This window comes from Boleophthalmus pectinirostris, unplaced genomic scaffold (assembly GCF_026225935.1).
Source record: "Boleophthalmus pectinirostris isolate CB_2022bp ecotype Guang Dong unplaced genomic scaffold, ASM2622593v1 HiC_scaffold_3, whole genome shotgun sequence".
NCBI lineage: Eukaryota > Metazoa > Chordata > Actinopteri > Gobiiformes > Gobiidae > Boleophthalmus > Boleophthalmus pectinirostris.
The window spans coordinates 25,447,343-25,469,882 of NW_026571299.1; the positions used below are offsets into that span (position 1 = coordinate 25,447,343).

At 38.6% G+C, this 22,540-nt stretch overlaps 2 protein-coding genes across 2 annotated transcripts; one reads left to right on the plus strand and one right to left on the minus strand.

The window, feature by feature from the left end:
- Nucleotides 1-289: 289 nt before the first annotated feature.
- Nucleotides 290-8,281, minus strand: LOC110171319 (probable E3 ubiquitin-protein ligase TRIML1). Its single transcript, XM_020937020.2, has 4 exons — nt 8,049-8,281; nt 4,313-4,987; nt 2,527-2,718; nt 290-1,680 (listed from the first exon to the last, which is right to left on the minus strand). Exons 2-4 carry the CDS (start codon nt 4,976-4,978, stop codon nt 886-888), a joined length of 1,653 nt encoding a protein of 550 aa, XP_020792679.1. The 5' UTR covers nt 4,979-4,987; nt 8,049-8,281; the 3' UTR covers nt 290-885.
- A 1,814-nt stretch (nt 8,282-10,095) lies between these two features.
- On the plus strand, nt 10,096-17,858 carry mcrs1 (microspherule protein 1). The gene is made up of 14 exons (XM_020937002.2): nt 10,096-10,261; nt 12,626-12,783; nt 13,226-13,364; nt 13,479-13,643; nt 13,961-14,070; nt 14,163-14,271; nt 14,477-14,615; nt 14,993-15,068; nt 15,202-15,230; nt 15,372-15,464; nt 15,817-15,899; nt 15,976-16,063; nt 16,555-16,682; nt 17,601-17,858. The coding sequence occupies exons 2-14, from the start codon at nt 12,626-12,628 to the stop codon at nt 17,685-17,687; spliced, it is 1,404 nt and encodes a 467-aa protein (XP_020792661.1). The 5' UTR covers nt 10,096-10,261; the 3' UTR covers nt 17,688-17,858.
- The last annotated feature ends 4,682 nt before the right edge of the window (nt 17,859-22,540 follow it).

Below are 22,540 nucleotides of genomic sequence, written 5' to 3' on the forward strand. Positions count from 1 at the left end.
TGCACTCGATTTTAACATTTTTACTGTACACAGTATTCGTAGGCTTGACTCTCAGATGGGTTCAAAGATTCTAAAATGCAGAAGTAATGCACTTAACCTTTGTCCATTCGTCTCTAGTTAAGGAAAGGCCTATCAAAAAAAAGTGCTAAGACTTGACAAAACATGTTCTACCTTCATTCCACCTGGAGATTTCTTTATAAATACTGCTTGACACAAAAAGTATAGACAATTTTATTAGACAGATATTATTTTATTAGATAGATCTCATTAAATATTGATTTCACCCCAATGCAGTTTAAGTACATTTATTTTGATTTATAAAAACTGTGTTTACTGTCTACCTTGAAAACAAGTATGAAAATATAGCTCAAAGTACAAAACATAGTATAAAAATAACTGTTCAAATTCCAAATCATAATGTGCAATGCAGGTGCACTCTGTGTGGTACTTGAGAGGAGGTGCATTCACTTGTTCATCTCCCGACAAATGTCTTTCTTTCGGTGTTGTCTATGGACATCTGACATACTGCTGCTCTGATGGGTCATTCAGTTCATTTATTAGTTATTTTATTCAATTTAATTTATTTATTTATTTTTATCAGACCCAAACTGCACACAGAAGAATACACAAGTAAAAAAATGCATTAATTCAAATCCAAATATCAGTATTAAACTGAATATTAAACAGCAATACACATTTCAGCAGATTAATATCTCTCTCTTCCTGTTAAAATCAGTGAAAAGTCGTATAAAAACAGGAACCAATATGTTGCCAACTCCCCTGAAATCCATGAGTGATCTGTATTGCCCTATGTATTCTAAAAACAATATTTTAATGATTTCAGTGTAATCAGAATGGTCTGTCCCTTGTGAGAGAAGCTCTAATTTATCCTATAGTGGCCCATTGCATTGGCCATGTCATCCTTCGTGCACTGGGAGCATTCTGACACACAACCAGAGGAGCGAAGTTCCCATAAGAGTAGTGTCCTGGACTGCAGATCAGCTTAAGTCTCTCTCTAAAACAGAACCCAGTGAAGGAGTGGATCACTGCTGCATTCTCCACATCATAAAATGAAACACAGCCCTCTCCATAGCTCACAAACACTCCCATTTTCTCCGGTTTACCCTTTGGAAAGAGAGGGATTTCCGGTTTGGCGCATGCAAAGTAGTTTTTATCCTTCAAACCAATCGCCCACACGCCATTTTGAGGGTCCAGTTTCAACGCTCCCTTCTTGCTGAGTGTCTCTTTGGCCACTCCTACAGTCCAGTCTGTTTTCCCTCTCACCTCCACCTCAAAGTAGAAATTTTCCGTGAAACTTTGCTTTCCTAAAACAAAGAAATCTTCAAATCTGTTGACGCTGTTTTGTATTCTTCGTTGTTCGATGCTGTAGTTGACTTGGGAGCCATTTTGGGACACTACAAGCTGAGTGTGTGCCGTGTCTCCGTCCAGTGTGACCAGAGCTTCAAATCTCCTCACTCTCCTCAGCTCTTCTTCAAACATCTCTTGGGTTGTTTTGGTGAATTCTTTCTCGAGTTTAGACAAAGCTCGAACCACAATTCCCTCAAACGTTGGTGAACTGACTCCAGCGCTGGTCCAGTCCTTCATTCGTGGAGTCACTCGCAGATTCTTGTAGTTTTGCAGGATTTGGAGATGGTCGTTTGATCGGGAAAGTTCTTCCACCTGTGAGAGACATGGCAGGTTTATGTCAAAACAGAAGTCATTTAAGGGAGATACAAAATGTGTTTAACAACACAAATAATCTCAAACTGTTCTAGTTCCTAACTAAATCAGCTCTTTCTGATCCAATTGTGTTCAAATAAAGCACAGATTAAAGTCTAAATGATTCTGACAGTGTTAGGGTGACCAAACATTCATTTTTCCCCAGACGTCCGTTTTTTTTGCATCCTGTCCTGGGCGTCCAGGTTTTTTTCATAAAGTGATGCAAATGTCCGGGTTTTCATGACCTTTCATTGGGGCCATTAAACTGAGCAGCTCGCGTAGCTCTCTGTGCACTCAGAAGGAGCGAGCAGACACAAACATTCGGTCAGTCTTCAACATGCCGAAGCACAAATGTGCATTTAACAATGACTTGTACAAGAAATTCTCTGTTTTCCATCCCGGTCGGGACAAGTGGGAGGCCATGTGCACAGGTTACGGGGTGAGAGTAGTTCAATGTTGAGGCCCCACCTCCCACCCTCGGTAAGGTGTCCGGGTTTTCACAAACGGAAATATGGTCACCCTAGACAGTAGTGCCTTGTGTTAGCATCTCACCTCCATGACATCAGCTGCAAAGTATCAAAAGTGTCTGTGTATTACATATTCACAAACACCCTACAAAGAGAATACTGTCATTTACAAGTTGTTTGTTAAAGCCTTTTGATAAATGTCAGAGATAAACCGATATATTAGGCTGATATTTGCACTTGTTAGTGTATCAACTATTGCCCTTAAATCTCAAGCATATGTGAATGAAACCAAACACAAGTGCAGGTGTGTTTGTGATGATGATATCTCATCATACTGTACCTGTGACAGTCTGTTCTGCAGCTCAGCAATCTCTTTCTCCACTTCTTGGATCTGACCTTCAGCTTGGACCTTCACAGACTCCTGCTTCTCACTGACCTCCTGGTACAGTTCCTCCAGCGCTCGGTCCACAGCGCCCTTCAGAGCAGAGAAGACCTTCAGGCCCTCCGACAGCTCAGAGTCTGCGCTCGGAGACTGCAATGAAAAACAGGTTTAATAAAATTTGTTTGCAACATCAACATAAACATGTGGTAGCTTTAAAGCAGCACCATGTAACTGTGCCTCACGCTTGTCTCCATGGAGATGTTATTGCTTTACCTAAAATGTTGCTAAATTAAATTATCTATCTTGCATTTATTCAATAGATGCATCACGAATTTCGGATTTCCGGCACAGTGCATACTGGGAAAGATTTTCCAAAAAAGTGAGCATCAAACCTCCATGTTTGTTTCCCCAGTGGGATGCGTCTATTGACAAAGCCAGTCTTTTCAATCTTTTGAACCATATCACTTTTGTTTCTGGTTCTGATATTGTCATATTTTAGTTATGGGATTCAGACATCATAATTGTATAATTGTTGAATATCCTAACAGCGGAAAACCGCTCGAGAAATGGGCTTCAGAAGTTTGTGAACTCCATAAATGCAAAAGGGAATCCTAAAGGGATGTGTGTGACTGTAAACCTCTGTTCAAACTGTTTCCCTTCCCAACGGAATTGGAATATAGTGAGAGGTGAAGGCGATGGGCAGGATTTATACACAGGAAAGACGAAAAAGGAAACCTTTGACTGCCTAAATCATCCCGAGGTTGCAGCGAACATTTTGTATGTGGAGCGCTAACAAAGCAAAATCCTGTTTGTTAATCGAGAAGTGCAGAAGACAAACAGGCCGAGCTCACACGTTCTTGTTCTTGTGGTTTTACAGCAATATTAAGTCTTGGTCTCTTTGCAGTGGAAGGTATTTCTTGGTGAACAGTTGGTGCCTTTCGCTTTGAATTTTTTAATTCGTAACCAAGATCGCGGGGATCGGGATTTTGCTTTGATGACACAAAATGTTGCAAACCCGGGATGATTTAGGCAGGCAAAGGTTTCCTTTTTGGTCCTTCCTGTGTATCAATACTCCCCATCACCTTCACCTTTCACTATTTTTCAATTCCATTGGGAAGGGAAACAGTTTGAATGAAGGTTTGCAGTCACACACATCTGATTCCCTTTTGCATTTATGGAGTTCACAAACAAATTTCTTGAGCTGTTTTCTGCTGTTAGGATCCAACAACCACACAATTACGATGTCTGAACTCCATAACTAAAATATGACAATATCAGAACCAGAAACAAAAGCGATATGGTTCAAAAGACTTGAAAAGATCGACTTTGACAATAGAAGTATCCCACTGGGAAATCAAACATGGCAGTTTGATGCTCACTTTTTTGGAAAATCCTTCCCAGTATGAATTGCACGATGACCGGAAGTTCAAAGTTGTGATGCATGTATAAGAGGGGTTTTTATTACTTTTGACTGAAGCAGGGTCACCTCTCTATAGATCTGACCTGTCATTTGACCTTAAGGAGCTGCTTGTTTCTATAGCAATAAATAAGTTTAATGCCATATTTTGGAACTGACCAAGCAATAATATTTCTAGTGAAGCGGGTAGTGGACCTTTTAGGCATCATATAACTGGATGCTTTCAAAATTGGAAATGAAAGAAATCAAAGCACCATCTCCATAGCAACAGATACCAGAAAAATGGCATAATGCTCCTTTAATACCATTTCTGTCATGCTTACTGACCTCCAGAGGGCGGCGCAGCTCCTGTATCTTGTTCTGTCTCGTTTGGATCATTCTCTGGATCGCAGTCCGGGTGCTGGTGATCTGCAGCCTCTTCTGCTCAGACACCTCCCTCAGTGGCGCCACCTTGTGCCGTTTGTGGAAATGCACACACAGCGAACAGATGCACTTGTCGTCGTTCTCACAGTACAGCTCCAGGACATGACCGTGTTCAGGGCAAAGTTTTCCCTCTAGGTTTCTTTGCGGTTCTGTGAGGGTGTGTCTTTTTAGCGCGGGTACGGTTTGGTGCGGTTTGAGGTGTGCGTCACAGTAAGAAACCAAACAATTCAGACACGATTTTTGCGCCTTTAATTTGGGATCATCGCAAACATCGCACGAGATTTCACCTGGTTTCGCCTCCTGTTGCGTCAAATCTTTGCTTTTGACTGAGTGCTTAAATTGCCTGGACATTTCCGAGATAAAAATGTTGACTTTGAGCTCTGGTTTGGTTGGGAAGACATGTTTACAGTAGGGACATGTAAAACCAACTCTGCGCGACTCCCAGTAGCGCTCGATGCACGCTTTGCAGAAGTTGTGGCCGCACGGGAGAGAAGTGGGGTCAGTGAACACGTCCAGGCAGATGGAGCAGCAGAACTGGAGCTCCGACAGCTGACACACGGCCGTGGCCATAACTGCGCACTGAGGGGGAAAGAGAAAGTGAAATACACAGTTACACACTATTACACAAAAACTGACTCTTGTGAGTTTTATACAGAAGCCGAGAGGGGTCACAACAAACGCAAATGCTGCAACAAATACAAATGCGACAACATAACAAAAAGCCATAACACACCAAAAAAAGCCACAATGGAAATGACCGCGGGACTCTATTTTAATGCAAACGCCACAACAAATGCAAACGCTACAACACAAATACAAACGCCACAACACAAATACAAACGCCACAACACAAACGCAAATGCCGCAACACGTTAAAAAGCCACAACACATTAAAAAGCCACTATGGAAATGACCACGGGATTCTATTTTAATGCAAATGCTGCAACAAATACAAACGCCACAACACAAATGCAAATGCCGCAACACATTAAAAAGCCACAACACATTAAAAAGCCACAACGGAAGTAACAGCGGGACTCTATTTTCTGACGGACCGATCAAGCGGCAAGTGAAGAAGAAGAACTACAACGTGAAAAGTAAAGGAACGGAGAAGTTGGAAACGTAAGTAAAAGTAATTTATTGTTTTATCATTATTCATTTCACGTTGTAGTTCTTCGGAAAATAAAGTCCCGCGGTCACTTCCGTTGTGGCTTTTTGATGTGTTGTGGCTTTTTAATGTGTTGCGGCATTTGTGTTTGTGTTGTGGCATTTGTATTTGTTGTGGTGTTTGCATTAAAATGGAGTCCTGCGGTCATTTCCATTGTGGCTTTTTTTGTTTGTTGTGGCTTTTTGTTGTGTTGTCGCATTTGTATTTGTTGCGGCGTTTGCGTTTGTTGTGACCCCTCTCGGCTTCTGTGAAAAAAAGGCTTGGAGTTGTGTTTTGTTTCATTCACACATGCTTGAGTAAACCTTTAGGCTATTATGAGTCTGTCTACATCTCCAAAGCTCAAAATACTCTGTTCCAACTTGTGATGTCATGCAGTGGTAATTTTCATGTTAACAGCAACATTTTACCTTTAGTTCCATAGAGACCGGTAACTCCAGCACTGAAATTACTGAATTATTGATTGTAGTGAAGGTGCATGGAGTTTAAAAACACAATAGAGCACTTCCTGTACCACATGACATCACAAGGTGGAGCAAAATGTTTTCTATTTTAGTGAAGACCTTAGCCTAAACATGCAGGTGTGATGGAAATTTATATTGTGGGAAGATTTCTCTCAATCTGTCTTTGTGTAAATGAAAGTGATTTCTACCTGAGACCAGACCAGTCAGTAACATGGGTAAAGGCTCAGCAGACACAACTGTCCCCACCCTACAGGAAGCTGTGTGTTGTCTTAGTTGTCTTCAAATTTATATTAAGTTGTGTTAAGGAAAATAACCCTTTTCCTCACGTGTTCGTTTAGACAAAAATTACCCTTGAAACAGAAATAAAGTCCAGATCATTTACTTATTCCAATATTAGAAAAGTCATACTTGTACAAGGAGTCTGTGCTGACATTCCCATGCAGAGACTGAATATTTACGCCTATACAATGATTTTTATACACAAACTATAGTGGGAATTGACCATGGTTTAGACTTCGTGCCTCTTCGTTGGTGCACAGACCAGCCAGGCCTCTTGGCACGTTGCACAATCTTATACGATTCTGACAAGGATCCCCCAGATTCATCTCACTCCCCTTATATCTTGCTGGTCTGATCAGGGTGATGAGTCGTGAGTCAGCATAGCCCTATCAATAAGTCCTTTAGTAAATTGATTAGACATATAGATAGAAATAGGTTCAGTTCATGTAAAAGATATTCTATCTGTGCATCCCTCAGCTGTAATATGGTCCCTGTTTTTTGGGTCATTGTATAGTGAATTATAATAGTACAATAATAAAATATAGCAGTACATCAATAACTGTATAGCAGTACATCATTTACATCATAGCAGTAGTTATACACCACCTAAGCCTAGTTATTTATCCTAACAGTTGCTTAGCACCAGCCTGTGAGACAAGTGTCATTCTGCTTTGATATGTATGTAACTTGCATTTCTGTAGAAATACTCAGATCTCAAATGCTCGAAAGACTCAGAGCTGGGATGCTCAGAGGGGTCTGACGTTGGAGGAACATACTGCTGGGGAGGAGAGGAGGTTGGTCTGTATTCCAAAAACTCATCAGGCTTCGCAAATGGATTAATTATTTATCATCAAGAGATATTTTTTCCACAACACAGGGTGTGTGTGTTAAACATGTGAATGAAACAAAACACAACTCCAGGTATGTTAATGATGAGGAAATAACATTATAACATAGATAAGAAAATAGTGCCATATGGACCATTTGAAGGTGCACTATGGAACTTTTCACAGCTTGTCTCTATGGAGATGTTATCATTTTTCCTGTTGTGTTTCACTGACCGTAAGCTGTAACATGTAATCTTATCTATGTTTATTTTAGTGTTACTGTAAGGGGAATGACCTCTCTGCAGACATGACTTGCAATATGGCCTGATAACGCTCTATGAAGCTGTTAATGCAATACTACAGAATATTCCAGGCAATCCAGTAGCATTCTGTATCCATGGTGACAAGCAGGTGGTCGTTCCAGCAGAAATGTCAGACCTAAGCCTAAGTGTCATTTTAAGGTCCACATGTACATTATATTGTACACATTTGCTTACACGCTTATTAAGTTTATTATTTCAGGAACAACTTCAGTGTGATTCATTGATCATTGATCATCATGTGATCATTTGATATTATTTGAAGAAGACCTATTCCCAAAGAAAACTGTCATGCCCTCTTGGTGAGAAGCCAAAAGCTGTTGTCAAGTCTGCCCATAAGAGTAGCATAACATATAATATTATTCAAGTAGGGATCAAACTAAATAAGAGTACAAAAGTAGCCTATTCAGCGAAATCACTTCAAGTAAGTTTAGCAGGTTACTAAAAAAACTAATTAGAAAATAGTGTACTATGGGCACATGTATAATTAAAATATTAAATAAATGTATTCAATGTCTAAAATGCCAGTGATGCAAACATAACAATATCTTAAAGCAGATTCCTTAATGTTAAAGTTGTACTCACAGGTTTGACTCTCAGAAGTGCTCAGAGATTCTGAACTGCACAACAAACGCACCGAGCCTTAGTCCACTCTCCTCTGGTGGTTTTACTTTTGATTGTGAAAGTCACATCTCGTCCAGGTATCCAGGTAGGGTCTATCAAAATAAAGCAGCTATGCGGAAGATTTGTTTATTTTGTATGAACTGGCAAACCGGTTCAACACACTCCACCTTCATTCCATCTTGACATTTCTTTGAAAAAGCTGCAGGGCACTTCCTGTAAATAGTGGTATCCTCATTTGTATTCTGTATGTGAAACCCCAGGTGAGTCATACTATAGTTTTTTTTATTTTATTTATTTATTTAGAAAAACAGTTTATTTATCTTCAGCTATGACCCATGTGCCTTTGAAATGGAGAACATAGGAGTGTGTGGACTATTAGAATCACATTTCAGAACTACTTCTACTACTTCTTATTTACAGCATTAGTGATTTTCATGAAGAATAAGACCAAATGTTTAGTTTGTGGAGGAAATGATGGTAGTCCAATCTTCCAAAAAGTGGAGCCTTTGCTGTTTGCTAATTGTATTCAGCCAAATGTGATTTCAGTTTGATTGCGATTAATCTTGCATGCATTGCATTTCCCTCTCCTCCTATCTCCTCCACCCTTTATTCATTCATTCATTCTTTCATTCGGGAAGTGCCAAATTACTGGCAGATGGGTAGCCTGTATTTAAACATTAGTCTTTGAATTTTTCTTAATTTATTAAAGATGCACTAAGTAACTTTTCGAGTAGAGGGTCCGCCACCACATTGTTTCCATGGAGATGTTATTGCTTTGCTTGATATGTAGCATTTAACATATTCATCCTACACTTATACAATTTCATGTTTTTATTGCTCAAAAATAATTTAAAGAACATGCATTCTCTCTCTCCACAGATCTGATCTGTAATATGTCCTGTTGGAGTCCTCTGCTTGTCCTCTATGGAGAAATGTAGGTTTAATTAGGCTTGTCATGATAAGTACTAGTGGGCCTCTGTTGACTTTTCGTTCAATATTTTGGAGCTTAATAGTTATCGTGCATGCAGTTTATTTGTAATAGTGGGGAGATTTTTGCTATTTTTATGTACTAAAGGAAAATTTGGGCTGTAGAGGGTTGAATAAATAACTTCTGTGTCTAAATATTGTTTCATTCTGCTGTTGCTTTCATTCAGCTTGTGGCTTTTAATGATACTGTCTATTTACAAATTGCTTTACTGGGATTATCCTGCTTTGTGTTAATGGTATAAAGTAGTTTCAATATAGTGAAGATTTCTGTTTGCAACTGATTAATAATTGTGCTTGAATTGTACTGATTTCAAATGTTTTAAAGTAACTACCTGTGTTGATGTACTGTCTTGAAAAGGGAAGGGGGGGCAGATAACATAAGATTACTCTTCTTTCTGCTCCTTTTCATTAATTTCTTGTATGTTTGATGTTGTGACACTGTTGAGGTCTTTTTATACTTTATGAAATAAATACATATATGATTTATTGCAATATTTCTCAGTAGCTTTGTTATTGTGACTATAGGTTTAATGCCATACTTTGGAAAAAAAAAATTAAGGTGACAAGATTTTCAAAATTCTAAATAAATAAAAAAAAATTGGGTTTGTTGGTAATAATAGAACTGTGAAACAAGTGCATAATTAAGGAAAATTGTTCTGCACTCTGCATTAATGTGATCAATAGAGTCACATTTTCTGTGTGTTTTTGTCCTTTTTAAGCAGCTTTTCTGTATTTTACCTAAACAAATGACAGTGTATGCCTCTCTTTACTGTTTGGCATGTATGAGATTAGTCAAAAATAGGGAAACCTGGGACATGTCTTGTATAAAATTGGGACGAATCACTGGTTTAAGATAAATCTGCTGGGACGGGGGCACACGGCTTAAAACTGGGACTGTCCTAAGTAAACCATGCAACAGAAAAGTTGTATAGTGCACTTGCTTTGACAAAAAGCATTCATTTCAAGCTCAAGGGCCAGGTGGGCTCCAGCACTGCAGAGTCTTCTCACCCCTCACCACACGGGGACGATAATGAAGCACAGAGAACCACACAAACACTCCACACTAGTTAGCCGTTAGCCATGTAGCAGCACACAACACTAAGATAAAAACGCACGTATAGATCAAGCGGAACGCATTTTTCTCAACACCAGCGAGTCAAGCAAAACGAGGAAAATACAGAGTAAAGGTAGGTTACGAGCCGTTGTAACGAAACTGATTTTATGTATCCAATTAACGCTAGGGTGCTCTGATGCTAACAAGGCTAATGCTAACTCTAGTGCCTATTTGCAAAAAACAATTCGCGCTTGAATTATTTCACTCTGTTGCACGAACGTATCAAACCAGCTCGTATTCTAGTCTGTGTATGAGTTAACACCGACAGAAGTCACCTAAATAGCACCAAAAGCGAAATATTGATGCGTCCGATTTTACAAGTGCTCGCGTTAGCATTAGCATTAGCATTAGCCGCTACATGTAAACAAAGCCTCAGCAGTCAGCCTGATCTAGAGATATTTATTTTACACATGATTTTTAAATTCTGTGAACTATCCATTTTGGGATGCGTGAATCATTTAAAAATGAAAAGTCTAGTATTTTAATAGGAAACACGTCCAATAATATTTTGCTTTTATTATTCTAACATTACAAGGTGGAAAATTAAAGATTAATTAAATATTATTGTATTTTTTGTTAAGATGGGGTGGCCAGACGTTCCTGTTTATCCGGGACAATCCCAGTTTTAAGTCCTGCGTCCCCTGCCCCAGCAGATTTATACAAAACCACTGATTTGTCCCAGTTTTATACAAGAAATGCCCCAGGTGACCCTATTTTTGACCAATCTGATTTAAAGCAGGTCTAAAATAGGAATAAACCAGGACTCCATCATGTCTAAACCGGGTCTAAACCAGGACTAAACCAGGAAAACTAAACCAAGACTCCATCAGGTCGAAACCAGGTCGAAACCAAGACTAAACCAGGACTAAACCAGGACTAAACCAGGACTAAACCAGGACTAAACCAGGACTGAACCAGGACTGAAACAAAGACTCAATCAGAACTGGATCAGGTCTAAACCAGGACTAAACTAAGACTAAACTAAGACTATATCCAATTTAAACCAGGACTCCATTAAATCTAAACCAGGACTAAACTAAGACTAAACCGGGACTCCATCAGGTCTAAATCAGGACTAAACCAGGACCATATAAATTTTAAACCAGGTCTAAATCAGGACTAAACTAAGACTAAACCAGAACCACATCAGGTCTAAACCAGGACTATCACAATTTTTGACTAATCTGATTAGTTTGACAATGCCAGCAGTAAAGAAGAGCACACATTGTCATTTGTTTAGCCAAAATACAAAAAACTGTGTTTGCAAATGACCATAACGTTTTAAAAAATGCAGCGTCAGAAGTGTCTCAGATTATGACTGACACACAATGTAACACGCTCTTTTCACAATTTTATTTTTACCAACTATCTCAACCCGGGTGTGTCCCAATTTGGAAATTTGAAAATGTAGTTATCCTATGTTAAGCCTTTTTTGTAGATACAGTTAGTTGAAGACGACAAATTCATTTTTTTTTTCAGATGGATGTATTTGTGTGTTTGTGTGTGCGTGTTGGCAATTTTTTATTTATAATTTTATTGCCTGTTACTGTCAAACAAACAACAAGGGCAGTACATAGAAAACATTAAACTTCCAGATTTAGCTGCAGCTCCTTTCCATGTGCAGTCTTTCAGGCGGGTACAAAATACATTAAAGAAACTATTGACATTCTAGCAACAACATTTCATTATTAACAGTGTCTAAAGTAACCACAATCCAATTCAACATTAAACATTTAAAACAATCAAAATTCATTCATTCTAATTTCCACAAATACAAGATTTCAGACTCATCATTGTTTTCTAAACATTTAATTGTCATCAGTATCTCCTAAAATGTACATTTACCAAATTCATCAGTATTGTTATCCTCTAAAATATAATTCATCAACAACATGATCATCAAGCCAAATGTCATGAGTCAAACACAACACATTTACGTCTACACAATACATCTACAGTACGATCAGTCAGTGTTTACATGTTTGAAGAAGTCTAATGTTGACACATAGGTTTGTTTTTTCTTTTTTTTTTTTTTTGTAAAGTAGGACTGCAGCTGCCGCGCCTTATATATCACAATCTAATCAAAATTGAATTGGCACAATTATCAAACCGCAAAGACGGAAGTGGTTTAGGATAGAATAGAATGCCCTCTGAAAAGAACAAACTGAAAAATCTTGTATGGGTGCTTTTCACTTCTGCAAACATGTTCTGAAATACATGGAATTTTACATTAGTTTATCAGTTCATATTTCAGTCTTCTCTCAGTATTAAAGCACTTGTTTCCAAAGTGCACTCTCAACAGAATCCTTCTTTCTAAACACAAATTGCAAATTTATTCAGAATAACAATACTCAGGAAAATTACAGTTTTTTCCCCTACAGGTCGTGCAGCCTTACACTGAATGTCCTTTCTGAATGTTGACTGTGTGTCTCCTCAGATGCAGGCAGGTGACCCCGGGGCGGGAGCAGCCATGACCGGAGCTCAGAGCCGATCAGAGGATGAAGAGTCTCTCGTAGTTAAAGACCTGAAACGATCCTCCACACAAACGTTCGGAGGAGGAGGAGGAAGCATCCCCAAACGCAGAAGCTCCTCCAGGTTTGGAACATCAGTTCACATGTATGTATAAATCACTCATATTGATACTAAAATTAGTTAAAATAATGTTTCTATTCAGTTAAGGTTGTGTTCATAGATATTAGTAGTTCAATATTGAGCTGGAGGACAGATTAGCATACTATGGGAGAATTAACTTTTTAACTGTCATGTTGCAGATTTGTTGACCTGGTTTCAGGTTTTTCAGGAAGTGGTGTCACTAGGCAACATATGATTAATATGGCAAGTTTGTGGAGCCAATCGCTAATGAAAAGGATTGCCATTTCACACTTATAGTTGTTTGTGGTCACCCATTTAACTTTAGTGGAATTAAACTTCCTTATGTAAATACGATAGCTCTTATTCATTACCAACCATTTTTGTGATATTTACCGGTACTTAAAAAAAGACATCAACTAATATTCCCATGATTTGTTATTCTCAGATCAATAAAGAGGAAGAAGTTTGATGATGAGTTGGTGGAGAGCAGTTTGGTGAAGTCGTCCACTCGAGTCAAAGGGTCTCCACTTATTGAGCCACTGCGTTGTCCGGGCAACGAGTCCTCGTCCAGTGAAAAGAAAAAGGTAGCACATTACAGCCTTAGTTAGGTCACATTACAAACTGTAAGATTGAAATGTCTGTTTTAGAAAAGCATAATACAATTTAGATTATAAACTATTTTTGTTTTCTTTTGTCAGCTCACAAAATCAGGTGCGACTCTCACTTCACCGCTCACGATGATGCTGAACCCACCTCCGATGGCCAAACGAGTGAAGAAGAGCAAACAGCCCATGCACGTCACCAAAGACCTGGGCCGGTGGAAACCCACAGACGACCTGCTGCTCATCAACGCCGTGCTACAGGTCTGAAGGGACAATTATCTCACTAAATATTAATAATACCAACCGGCCCCAGCCTGAAAAGACAGTGTGTTCTGATTAAAGAACCAAAGCCACTCTTGTACGTTTACTTTTTAGTATTTGAGATATTGGAACGTTGCCTCACTTGGGAGGAGGGGACTGAGCTGGTGCTGGCGGTTGATTTCTGACAGCTAGAGATAGTCTTGTTAACTGTTCTTCACTATCTCAGAGCCCGAGCCACTGTCACCCAAATAATGCTAGTTTAATACTATGTCTTAACCAGTGTTGATTATCTATGTTTGTTTTGTGTTTGTGTGCAGACAACAGACCTGACCTCAGTTCATTTGGGTGTGAAGTTTAGCTGCAGATTTACTTTGAGAGAAATCAAAGAAAGATGGTACTCTCTGCTCTACGACCCGGTCATCTCTAAGTAAGACCATAGTTACTGCATTCAGTGTATTCAAATTATTTTAATCATGTATTGTTTTATTTAAAGTACTTGCTCTGCTTTTACACATGTAGACTTGCCTGGCAGGCGATGAGGCAGCTCCACCCAGAGGCCATCGCAGCCATTCAAAGCAAAGCCCTGTTCAGTCAGAGCGAGGAGGCTCTGCTGGCCAAGATTGGATCAGTGAGTTATTTATAAATGAGTCTGTGTATTTATATATCAACTAACCATAATGACTTTATTGTTCACTAAATAATAGATGCAACTTTATTTTGAAGTGGGAAAGGGTCATGATGTAATATATTGTAATGGCATCAATCTAATAGCAGTGGGAATTTTTTTTTTTTTGGGTTGTTATTTCACAGTTGTATTTCTGTTTTGTTTCTAGACCAGTCAGCCCAAACTAGACGTCTTCCAGGACGTTTTGAATAAGCATCCTGGAGTGTTTCACCCGTCTCGCTCTCCCAAGAGTCTGCTGGTGCACTGGCAACTGCTCAAACAGTACTACCTACTGGACGACCAGAGTGGTACGACTCAATAGAAATCAAACTAATCTGATTGTGTTTATTGATCTGGTCTCTGGTCTTGGATCTTTGCTTTGGACTATGGTCTGCACTGTGTTCTGGATGAGAGCTGCCACTATCAATTATTTTAGTCAGCAATTATTTCTACTGTGTCTTGGATATTTCTTCTCGCAAATTTGACCAGTTACCTAAAATATGCCCAATGGTGTCTTCTTCTAAATCAAGAGTATTTTTGTTAAAAATCCCCAAATCGTGACACATTCTGATGAAATCACAGCTATTGTTTTATTAGTTGATTCTGATGAATTGTTGTAGCCCTAGTCTGGACCTTAGACTACTGTCTGGTCTCTTTTCTGACTTGAGTATTACATTTGTTACAGTTCAGCCTCTGCCTAAAGGAGACCAGGTCCTCAACTTCTCAGATGCAGAACAGATGATCGATGACGTCAAGTTAAAGTAAGAAAGCTTCGTTATTCAGTTTCATCCATACATGTAAAAAGTATAGTAGTTTTACATGTTTTATTGTAGTTGTGTTGGTGTGAAACTCTGCACATGATTCTATCTGACCAAATGTATGTCTTATTCACAGAGAAAGCAGAGACGAAGCGCTAGAACATGGTACGCTATAACCTCCCCTGTAGTTCAGTTAGTGAAAATCTCCATCACCCTAAAGAATGATACAATTAAATGGACAATCAAATTATAATTATAGAATAGTCACCACAATTAAATATTACATTTGCTTGGCTTGTTTTTCAGAACTGATGGTTTCTGACCGTCACCAGAAAAGAGAGATTCGACAGCTGGAACAGGAGCTGCCGCGGTGGCAGGTTTTAGTGGATAACATCACAGGTAATTATTCAAACAACTGATCAGGAATGAGGCTAATATTAAAGGCACATTATGTAACTTTAACCAAAAAATAGACTGAAATTAAAGCTGGTTTTGTTTGTTTTTTCACAAAATTTGCGTTGTCCACAAATCTGAGTCTTATTTGGCTATAATATTCCACAGTATGGGATAAAACGTATCATATTTCCATGGAGAATGCTCCGAAGTATGGCTCTGATATAATCTATCTTTCTATTTCCATGAAATCTATCATGCAGACATGCCACCTGCAGAATTTTCCGTACTGTTCCTTTAACATTTCATTAGTGTGGGTTTGTTATGAGCTTGTCTCAATGGAGATATTGTTTTACAGGAATGAGCATGCCAGATTTTGATAACCAGACATTGGCCGCTTTACGAGGACGAATGGTGCGCTACCTCATGAGATCCAGAGAGGTGAGGCCATAAAACAAGGTCTGTGTGATTCTCAGGACATGTCTCTAAATACGTCTTTGTCATTATCTTTGTGCAGATTACACTGGGCAGAGCTACAAAGGACAAACAGATAGACGTGGACCTGTCACTGGAGGGTCCGGCCTGGAAGATATCCAGGAAACAAGGTGATAATGCACTCACAATAATCACATTTATGAACACATTTTTAAATAAGATGTACACACGACACAAAATAATAGTGGTTTATATTCTCTTCTGATATACATTAGCCTATTCTAAAATTATTCAGAAAGGTTCAGTTTTGTCTTATTTATGTGCATTGTTTTCTTCAGTTGACACTTGTCCAATTGAGTATCTAGATTTGATTTGTATCCTAGTATCATATTTTTAACAACTGTACAAGATGAACATCCCTCATCTGTATCTGTACATTACTGAATGGAAATGGGAAGTAACCTAAACATATAGACACTCACAAAGCAGTGCAAGTATAACAACACAGCCTTCAAGGTTTTCTGTATATTTTAAGGTTCATTTTTCAATCATTGTACTTGGTTTGGACTTTTTTCCTGCATTGTGCATTGGGTTCACTGTTATTGTATTGCAAAGATGATCATTATCATGTTAGAATTAATCTATGTTTCTGATCTTTCAGGTATTATTAAATTGAAAAATAATGGAGATTTCTTCATTGTGAATGAGGGACGGCGGCCCATTTACATCGATGGAAGACCGGTTTTATCTGGAAACAAGTGGAAACTCAACAACAACTCAGTGGTGGAGGTCAGTCCAGATCTTGCTCCTACATGCACGCATTATACCTCACTCAGAGGGCACCCGCTCCAGTGTGACTCCTGTGACTCCTGTGTCTGTGGTGGTGTGACACTCACACTCAGCGTGCAGATGTGCTCGCTGCCTTTGAAGCTGCATGCACAAGTGTTCATGTGATCACTATTTATTAAAGTTATTTATTAAGTAAAGGCACGGTGGGCTCTGACGTCCAGTAAAAACAGATTTCCAGTGGAATTAAGCTGCAGTACCTCCGCACGCAGCACCTCCTTTATTATTAGGAATACCTGAGGTCACCAGACCGGAGCTGCACCAGCTGCAGTCTGATCCCAGGGTTAGACCTGTTGTTCAGTTCAATATCACGATTTAAGTTACTCCAATAACATTACCAAGTGAGGACAAAAGACTAAACAACACAAAGCCTGTACTGCTGAACCAGCTGATCCCTTTTCTAAACTACTATGAGAATGGGATTAAACATTGACTAAACCAGGATTTCTTTAGAACTAATTAGGTCTAAACCAGGGACCAGGATTAAACTAAAACCAAATGATGTCAGCACAAAATCAGATTTAGGCCAGGTTTAAATCAGGATTCACTACACTTGAACTTGTCTAGATTCCTTAACCAGACCCAAACCACCATCACATATTCAGGACATAAGTGGGACTGTCCTTATATGGTCTAAAAACAGTGGTTCAAAACTTGGGGGGTGGGACCATGTAGGGTGTGCCAGAGATTGCAGATGACTGCAGGTCTCAGAGCTTTGTCTGGTCAGATGGTCAGGTCATCAAAAACATAATTTGTACAATTTAAACAGTAAAACCCGTACACAATCCCAGACGGGACTAAACCAGTTGTACAGACCTTATTACTTTAGACTATAACATTCTTTTTTGTCGTTTTGTCCAGATTGCAGGTCTGCGGTTCGTTTTCCTAATAAACATGGAGCTCATATCTCTAATAAAAGCCGAGGCGGCCAAAATCGCCCAGCAGTGAAGTGACCACCAGGGGGCGCTGAAATGTGAAGTAATGGATGTGATTGAGTTACAATTATAAACCGGTTTGGACTTTTCTGTTGATGTTGTAGAAGGCTTCTGGGTCGGCCAATTTTTCACCTTATGTATCTGTCTGTATATTCTGTAGTAAAACTTTTTAAAGAAATTAAAATTGTTTCTCTAATTTCTGAGTCTATTATTAGCCAAAAATAAGAAAGCCAAGCAGAAAAGAAATATGAATTTTTGGGTTTAAAAAGTGAATGAATGTGAGGTTTTCTATGCCAACTTGTAAGACTTGTATATTTCAAGACCCAAAATAGAATAAATTGTATGAAATTAATTGATTACCTACTAGGGTCAAAAGTATCAGGAATTGAATCTATACTAAAACTAATATTGAAACGAGATACTCAATTGAGCAGGTATCGATAATTAAAAAGTTACATCAAAACAAAATTTTAGCTTTCTTGAACATTTTAGTATGATTTTGAAGCTTTATTAGAACAAATATAAGACGTCGTGATAATAAGGAAAGAACTCATAAAGAACCTCATAAAGAAAAAAATATTTTGTGTAGAAAATTACACTTTATTATCCAGTATTGAGTGAATTCCTTGGTATTGAAATCAAGTTTTAAATTTTAGTAGACTCTCCTATGTACAAAAGTGCGTAAGCATGCTTTACGTTGATTAAACCCTGATGTTTGGTGAGGGATAAATTGTAATATGAGGAACCACAATGCTGTTAAAGTATATGAGAACTACTCTTCTAAATCAAATATTCACCCTTATCTGCTTCAGAATATATGACCTCTAGTATAATTCACTCTCTTGAAGTGTTATAAACTAAGGAAGCATTCACATCCACACTTTTACTACCTGAAAATGGGAACTAAACGAGAAACTAAACCTGAACAAGATAAGGACTAACACAGGACCAAACCAAGAGTAAAAAAGAGTAAAAAGTTAAAATAAAAAGTATGACAAGAAATTGAATTAATGTGCGAATACGCATGAAACTAAACCAGGACTAGAGCAGAAACAACCCAATGAAACTCCCTCATTCCTTACATTACACGAAATGGACTCGTGTGTTTTTTTGAATGAAACAAAAACACAAAAACTCCAGGTATGTTTTTGATAACAAGGATTAAAGCTCAAATGTTTGGAGATGATAAAGGATTACTCAAGGCTCAAAATGCTCTTCTCCACCTTCATCATCCATCATGAAGGGTTAGTTTTTAAGTTAAGAGCTACCACCAGAGCAGAGGAAGAGTGACGTCTTTTCTGTTTTCTGATGTTCTGATGCTTCTGGTTCCACCTGGACACTGCTGGACACTTTTAACTCTTCCTTTCCTCAGACTACTCTGACACAGATCTGCTGACCCTCCCTGACCAGTCCTTCTGTTAAACTGCACTGAGACCTTTGACTGAGACGCAAAGGCCACGGAGAAGAGCAGTGGAAGTGTTGCTGTAGCCAAAACTTGAATTTCCCTCTTGATCAATAAGGTATCTCTTTCTCTCAAAGGTGTATGGAGTTTAAAAACACAATGGAGCACTTCCTGCATTAACACATAACATCACAAGGTGGACAACTTGGCCTAAATCTGTAGGGTTTGTGAGCTAAATGTATGAATGAAACAAAACACAACTCCAGGTCTGTTTGTGATGACGGAACAATGTTATAATATGGATGTGAAATAGCGTGAGTGGGCCCTTTTTACAGGGATTGAAGAGCTGTCCCTCACTGTGGCAGGGCAGGGCTGTTCACCTGTCACAGAGCTGTTGCACCACATTGTACAAATCCACAGGAACAAACAATATAAAGTGTGAAATATTGATTCAAGGAGTGTGTTAATCTCCTTTTGTGTGAGGACAGTGTTGTGTTTCCTGCCCTCTTTTTGACCTTAAGGCACTTGAGGAAAAAATGTCTGAAGATTTTTTAAAGCATGTTTGTAATATATTTTCTTATGTGTTGGGTTCACATTCTTGTATATTTACATGGCATCATTTTGTAGAATCCATAGTTAAATTTTGTTGGATAATCAGAATTCTTGGGTACACCTAGGCTTGGTTTAATCATGATTAATAGGCTAAATTAGATGGCCTATTCACGCGATAAAAAATATGTCAAAGTTTAATTTCGTCAATTAAGATAAAGGTGCATTTTGTAACTTTTCCCGGTGGAGGTCGGTCAAATGCTTGTCATCATAGATACCTGTATGTTATTGCTTTATTTGGAATGTTTCACAGTATGGCATTAAACCTTTCTATCTCCATGGAGACCAAGCCAGACCAACTTGCAGGTCAGATCTGTGGAGAGGCTACCCCACTCACAATCAGAATGTTGTTTTTCTAGGAATTTTGGAGCAATAAAACCATCTGTAATTGAATAAATACAGTGTCGGGGAGTAACAGATTACATGTACCAGAGTTACGTAATCAGAGTACAAATTATGACTAATTTTATTATTTATTTTTTTTGGTAATTCCACTCATTGCCGGACACTAAACCAGGTCTAAAACCAGGTCTAAACTAGATCTAAACCAGGTCTAAACCAGGTCTAAAACCAGGTCTAAACTAGATCTAAACCAGAACTACACCAGGACTAAAACCAGGTCTAAACCAGGTCTAAAACCAGGACTACACCAAGACAAAACCAGGACTAAAACCAGGACTAAACCATATCTAAACCAGGACTAAACCAAGACTAAACTCAGGATTACACCAGGTCTAAAACCAGGTCTAAACCAGGACTACACCAGGTCTAAAACCAGGTCTAAACCAGGACTAGACGAGGATTTAACAGGACTAAACCATGCCTTGCGGACTGTGTCTCCTCCTCTTCTATCAATAATATTTTTAATCTGGTTAAGTAAAGTCTGGGCTTTTTATTTTCTTTAAGCAGACAAAACATCTTATGTGAAGATTTCCTCATCTTCACTCTACAGCAAATCAAGTAATCCAAAGTATTCAGATTAAGTTACTCGTTTTAAGTAATTTAATGGATTATGTTACAAACTACATTTTGGGGTATATAATTTGTAATCTGTAGTGGAATACATTTTAAAAGTTACCTTCCCAACACTGAATAAATATAAGGTAGAGCTGTTTAATGTCATACTACAGAACATTTTAAGCAGGGCTATGACATATCCACAGAAACAAGAAGGTGACGGACCCTCAAACGAAAAATTGCACAGTGCATCGTTAGGATCTGTGGAAATGACATGCTCTTTTTCTTTCAATCATCATAACTGTAAAACATAAATCAGACGTTATTTCAAAACTTTTTAACTTGCCAACTATTCACAAAGAACTTTTTGATTTGACATATTGTACTTTGATTAATTAATTTATTTTTTGCTACTCACACAATTGCAGTTTATTTAGTTTCTGATTAGCCTTTAGTCTCCACCCCCACTTGACACACACACACACTCACACAAATACATTAGATTAGAAAACCAAATTGATTACACAACTGTTCACTTCTTCATAAACTCAGAAGTGTCTTTATTTTCTTGGGAGTGTACATACATGGGAAGGTGAATTAATTATCTATAAGTTCTAAGATGTCAATATTTCTGGATCTGACTTGTATTAAATCAGATGCATTATGTTATTCGGGGCAAAAAGTATTAGTAATTAGTATTAAGTCTACCTTTTTAGTGCTCAAAATCTACGCTTTAAAAGGATCCATGTTACACTACTTTCTGATCGATGTTATAATCTTTCCTCATCAAAAAACAGACCCGGAGTTGTGTTTTGTTTCATTCATACATGCCTGACACACACAAACCCTACATATTTAGGCTGAGTTCTTCTCTAAACACTCTTTTGTTTCAATCCGATACAAAATAAATCAAAATATTGTATATCTGAATAGTCGGTTTAGCATAATATGGAGTAATATTTGTTCTGTTTGCAGATAATTATCACATGGTCCAAAAGTACTCTTTGTAGTAGTCCCAGTTCCCCCAAAATAACTGATATAAAAAAGCTACAGATTATGATATTGTGTAGTGAATATTTGTCTATTTATAAAATACAAACATAAATAAATAAATAACACAAAAATTGTATTGCTAATGAACACATTTTTATTTGAATAAGTCTACAGTGGCACCTTTAGTGCCTCCTAGAGGTGGAGAAACAGTTCTCACTGGTCATGGTTTGGCGTATACGTGCTATGACACGTCCAAACCTTCTCCTCATGGCTGACCAGAAGGAGGCGCTCTTGTGCACACTATCTGCAGTTTCGTGCTTGAGATCATTTGAAGAGTCACTAACAGTGATACCAGCCTGTTCAGGTTCAACTGTTTGCTCCTCGTTCAGACTGGAGCTCACCTCATCAGTCTGGCCCATCTCAAACCAGAACAGGACAGACTCCTTGTCCGCGAGCAGATCAGGGTGAGAGATATTTGTATCCATACACAGATTATTCTCCTCCACAAGCCAGTCAGCTTCTTCTGAAGAGCAGGTGATCTCAGCCTGTTCAGGTTCACCTGTGTGCTCCTCTTTCAGACTGGAGTTCACCTTATCCCCCTGGTCCATCTGGAAACATGAGACATTGTAGGCTTCCTCAAGGTGCTTGTGTTTAGAGGACACGTTATTGCACTCAGGAGAGGAGCTCACATCTTCATAGGTCAGAGAGGACCCTGGCCTCTCAAGTAAAGATGCAGAGGTCTGTAGGTTCTGCTCTGGATCTCCTTCAGCTCCATTTTCCACAGGAGCAGATCTGGAGGCCCTCAGGGTTACTGCCATAAGATTGTGAACAACTTGGACATATTCACTGTCACTGTAGATCAGATGTTCCATTGTTATAAATGGGTGGGTCAGGGCTTGCTCAAC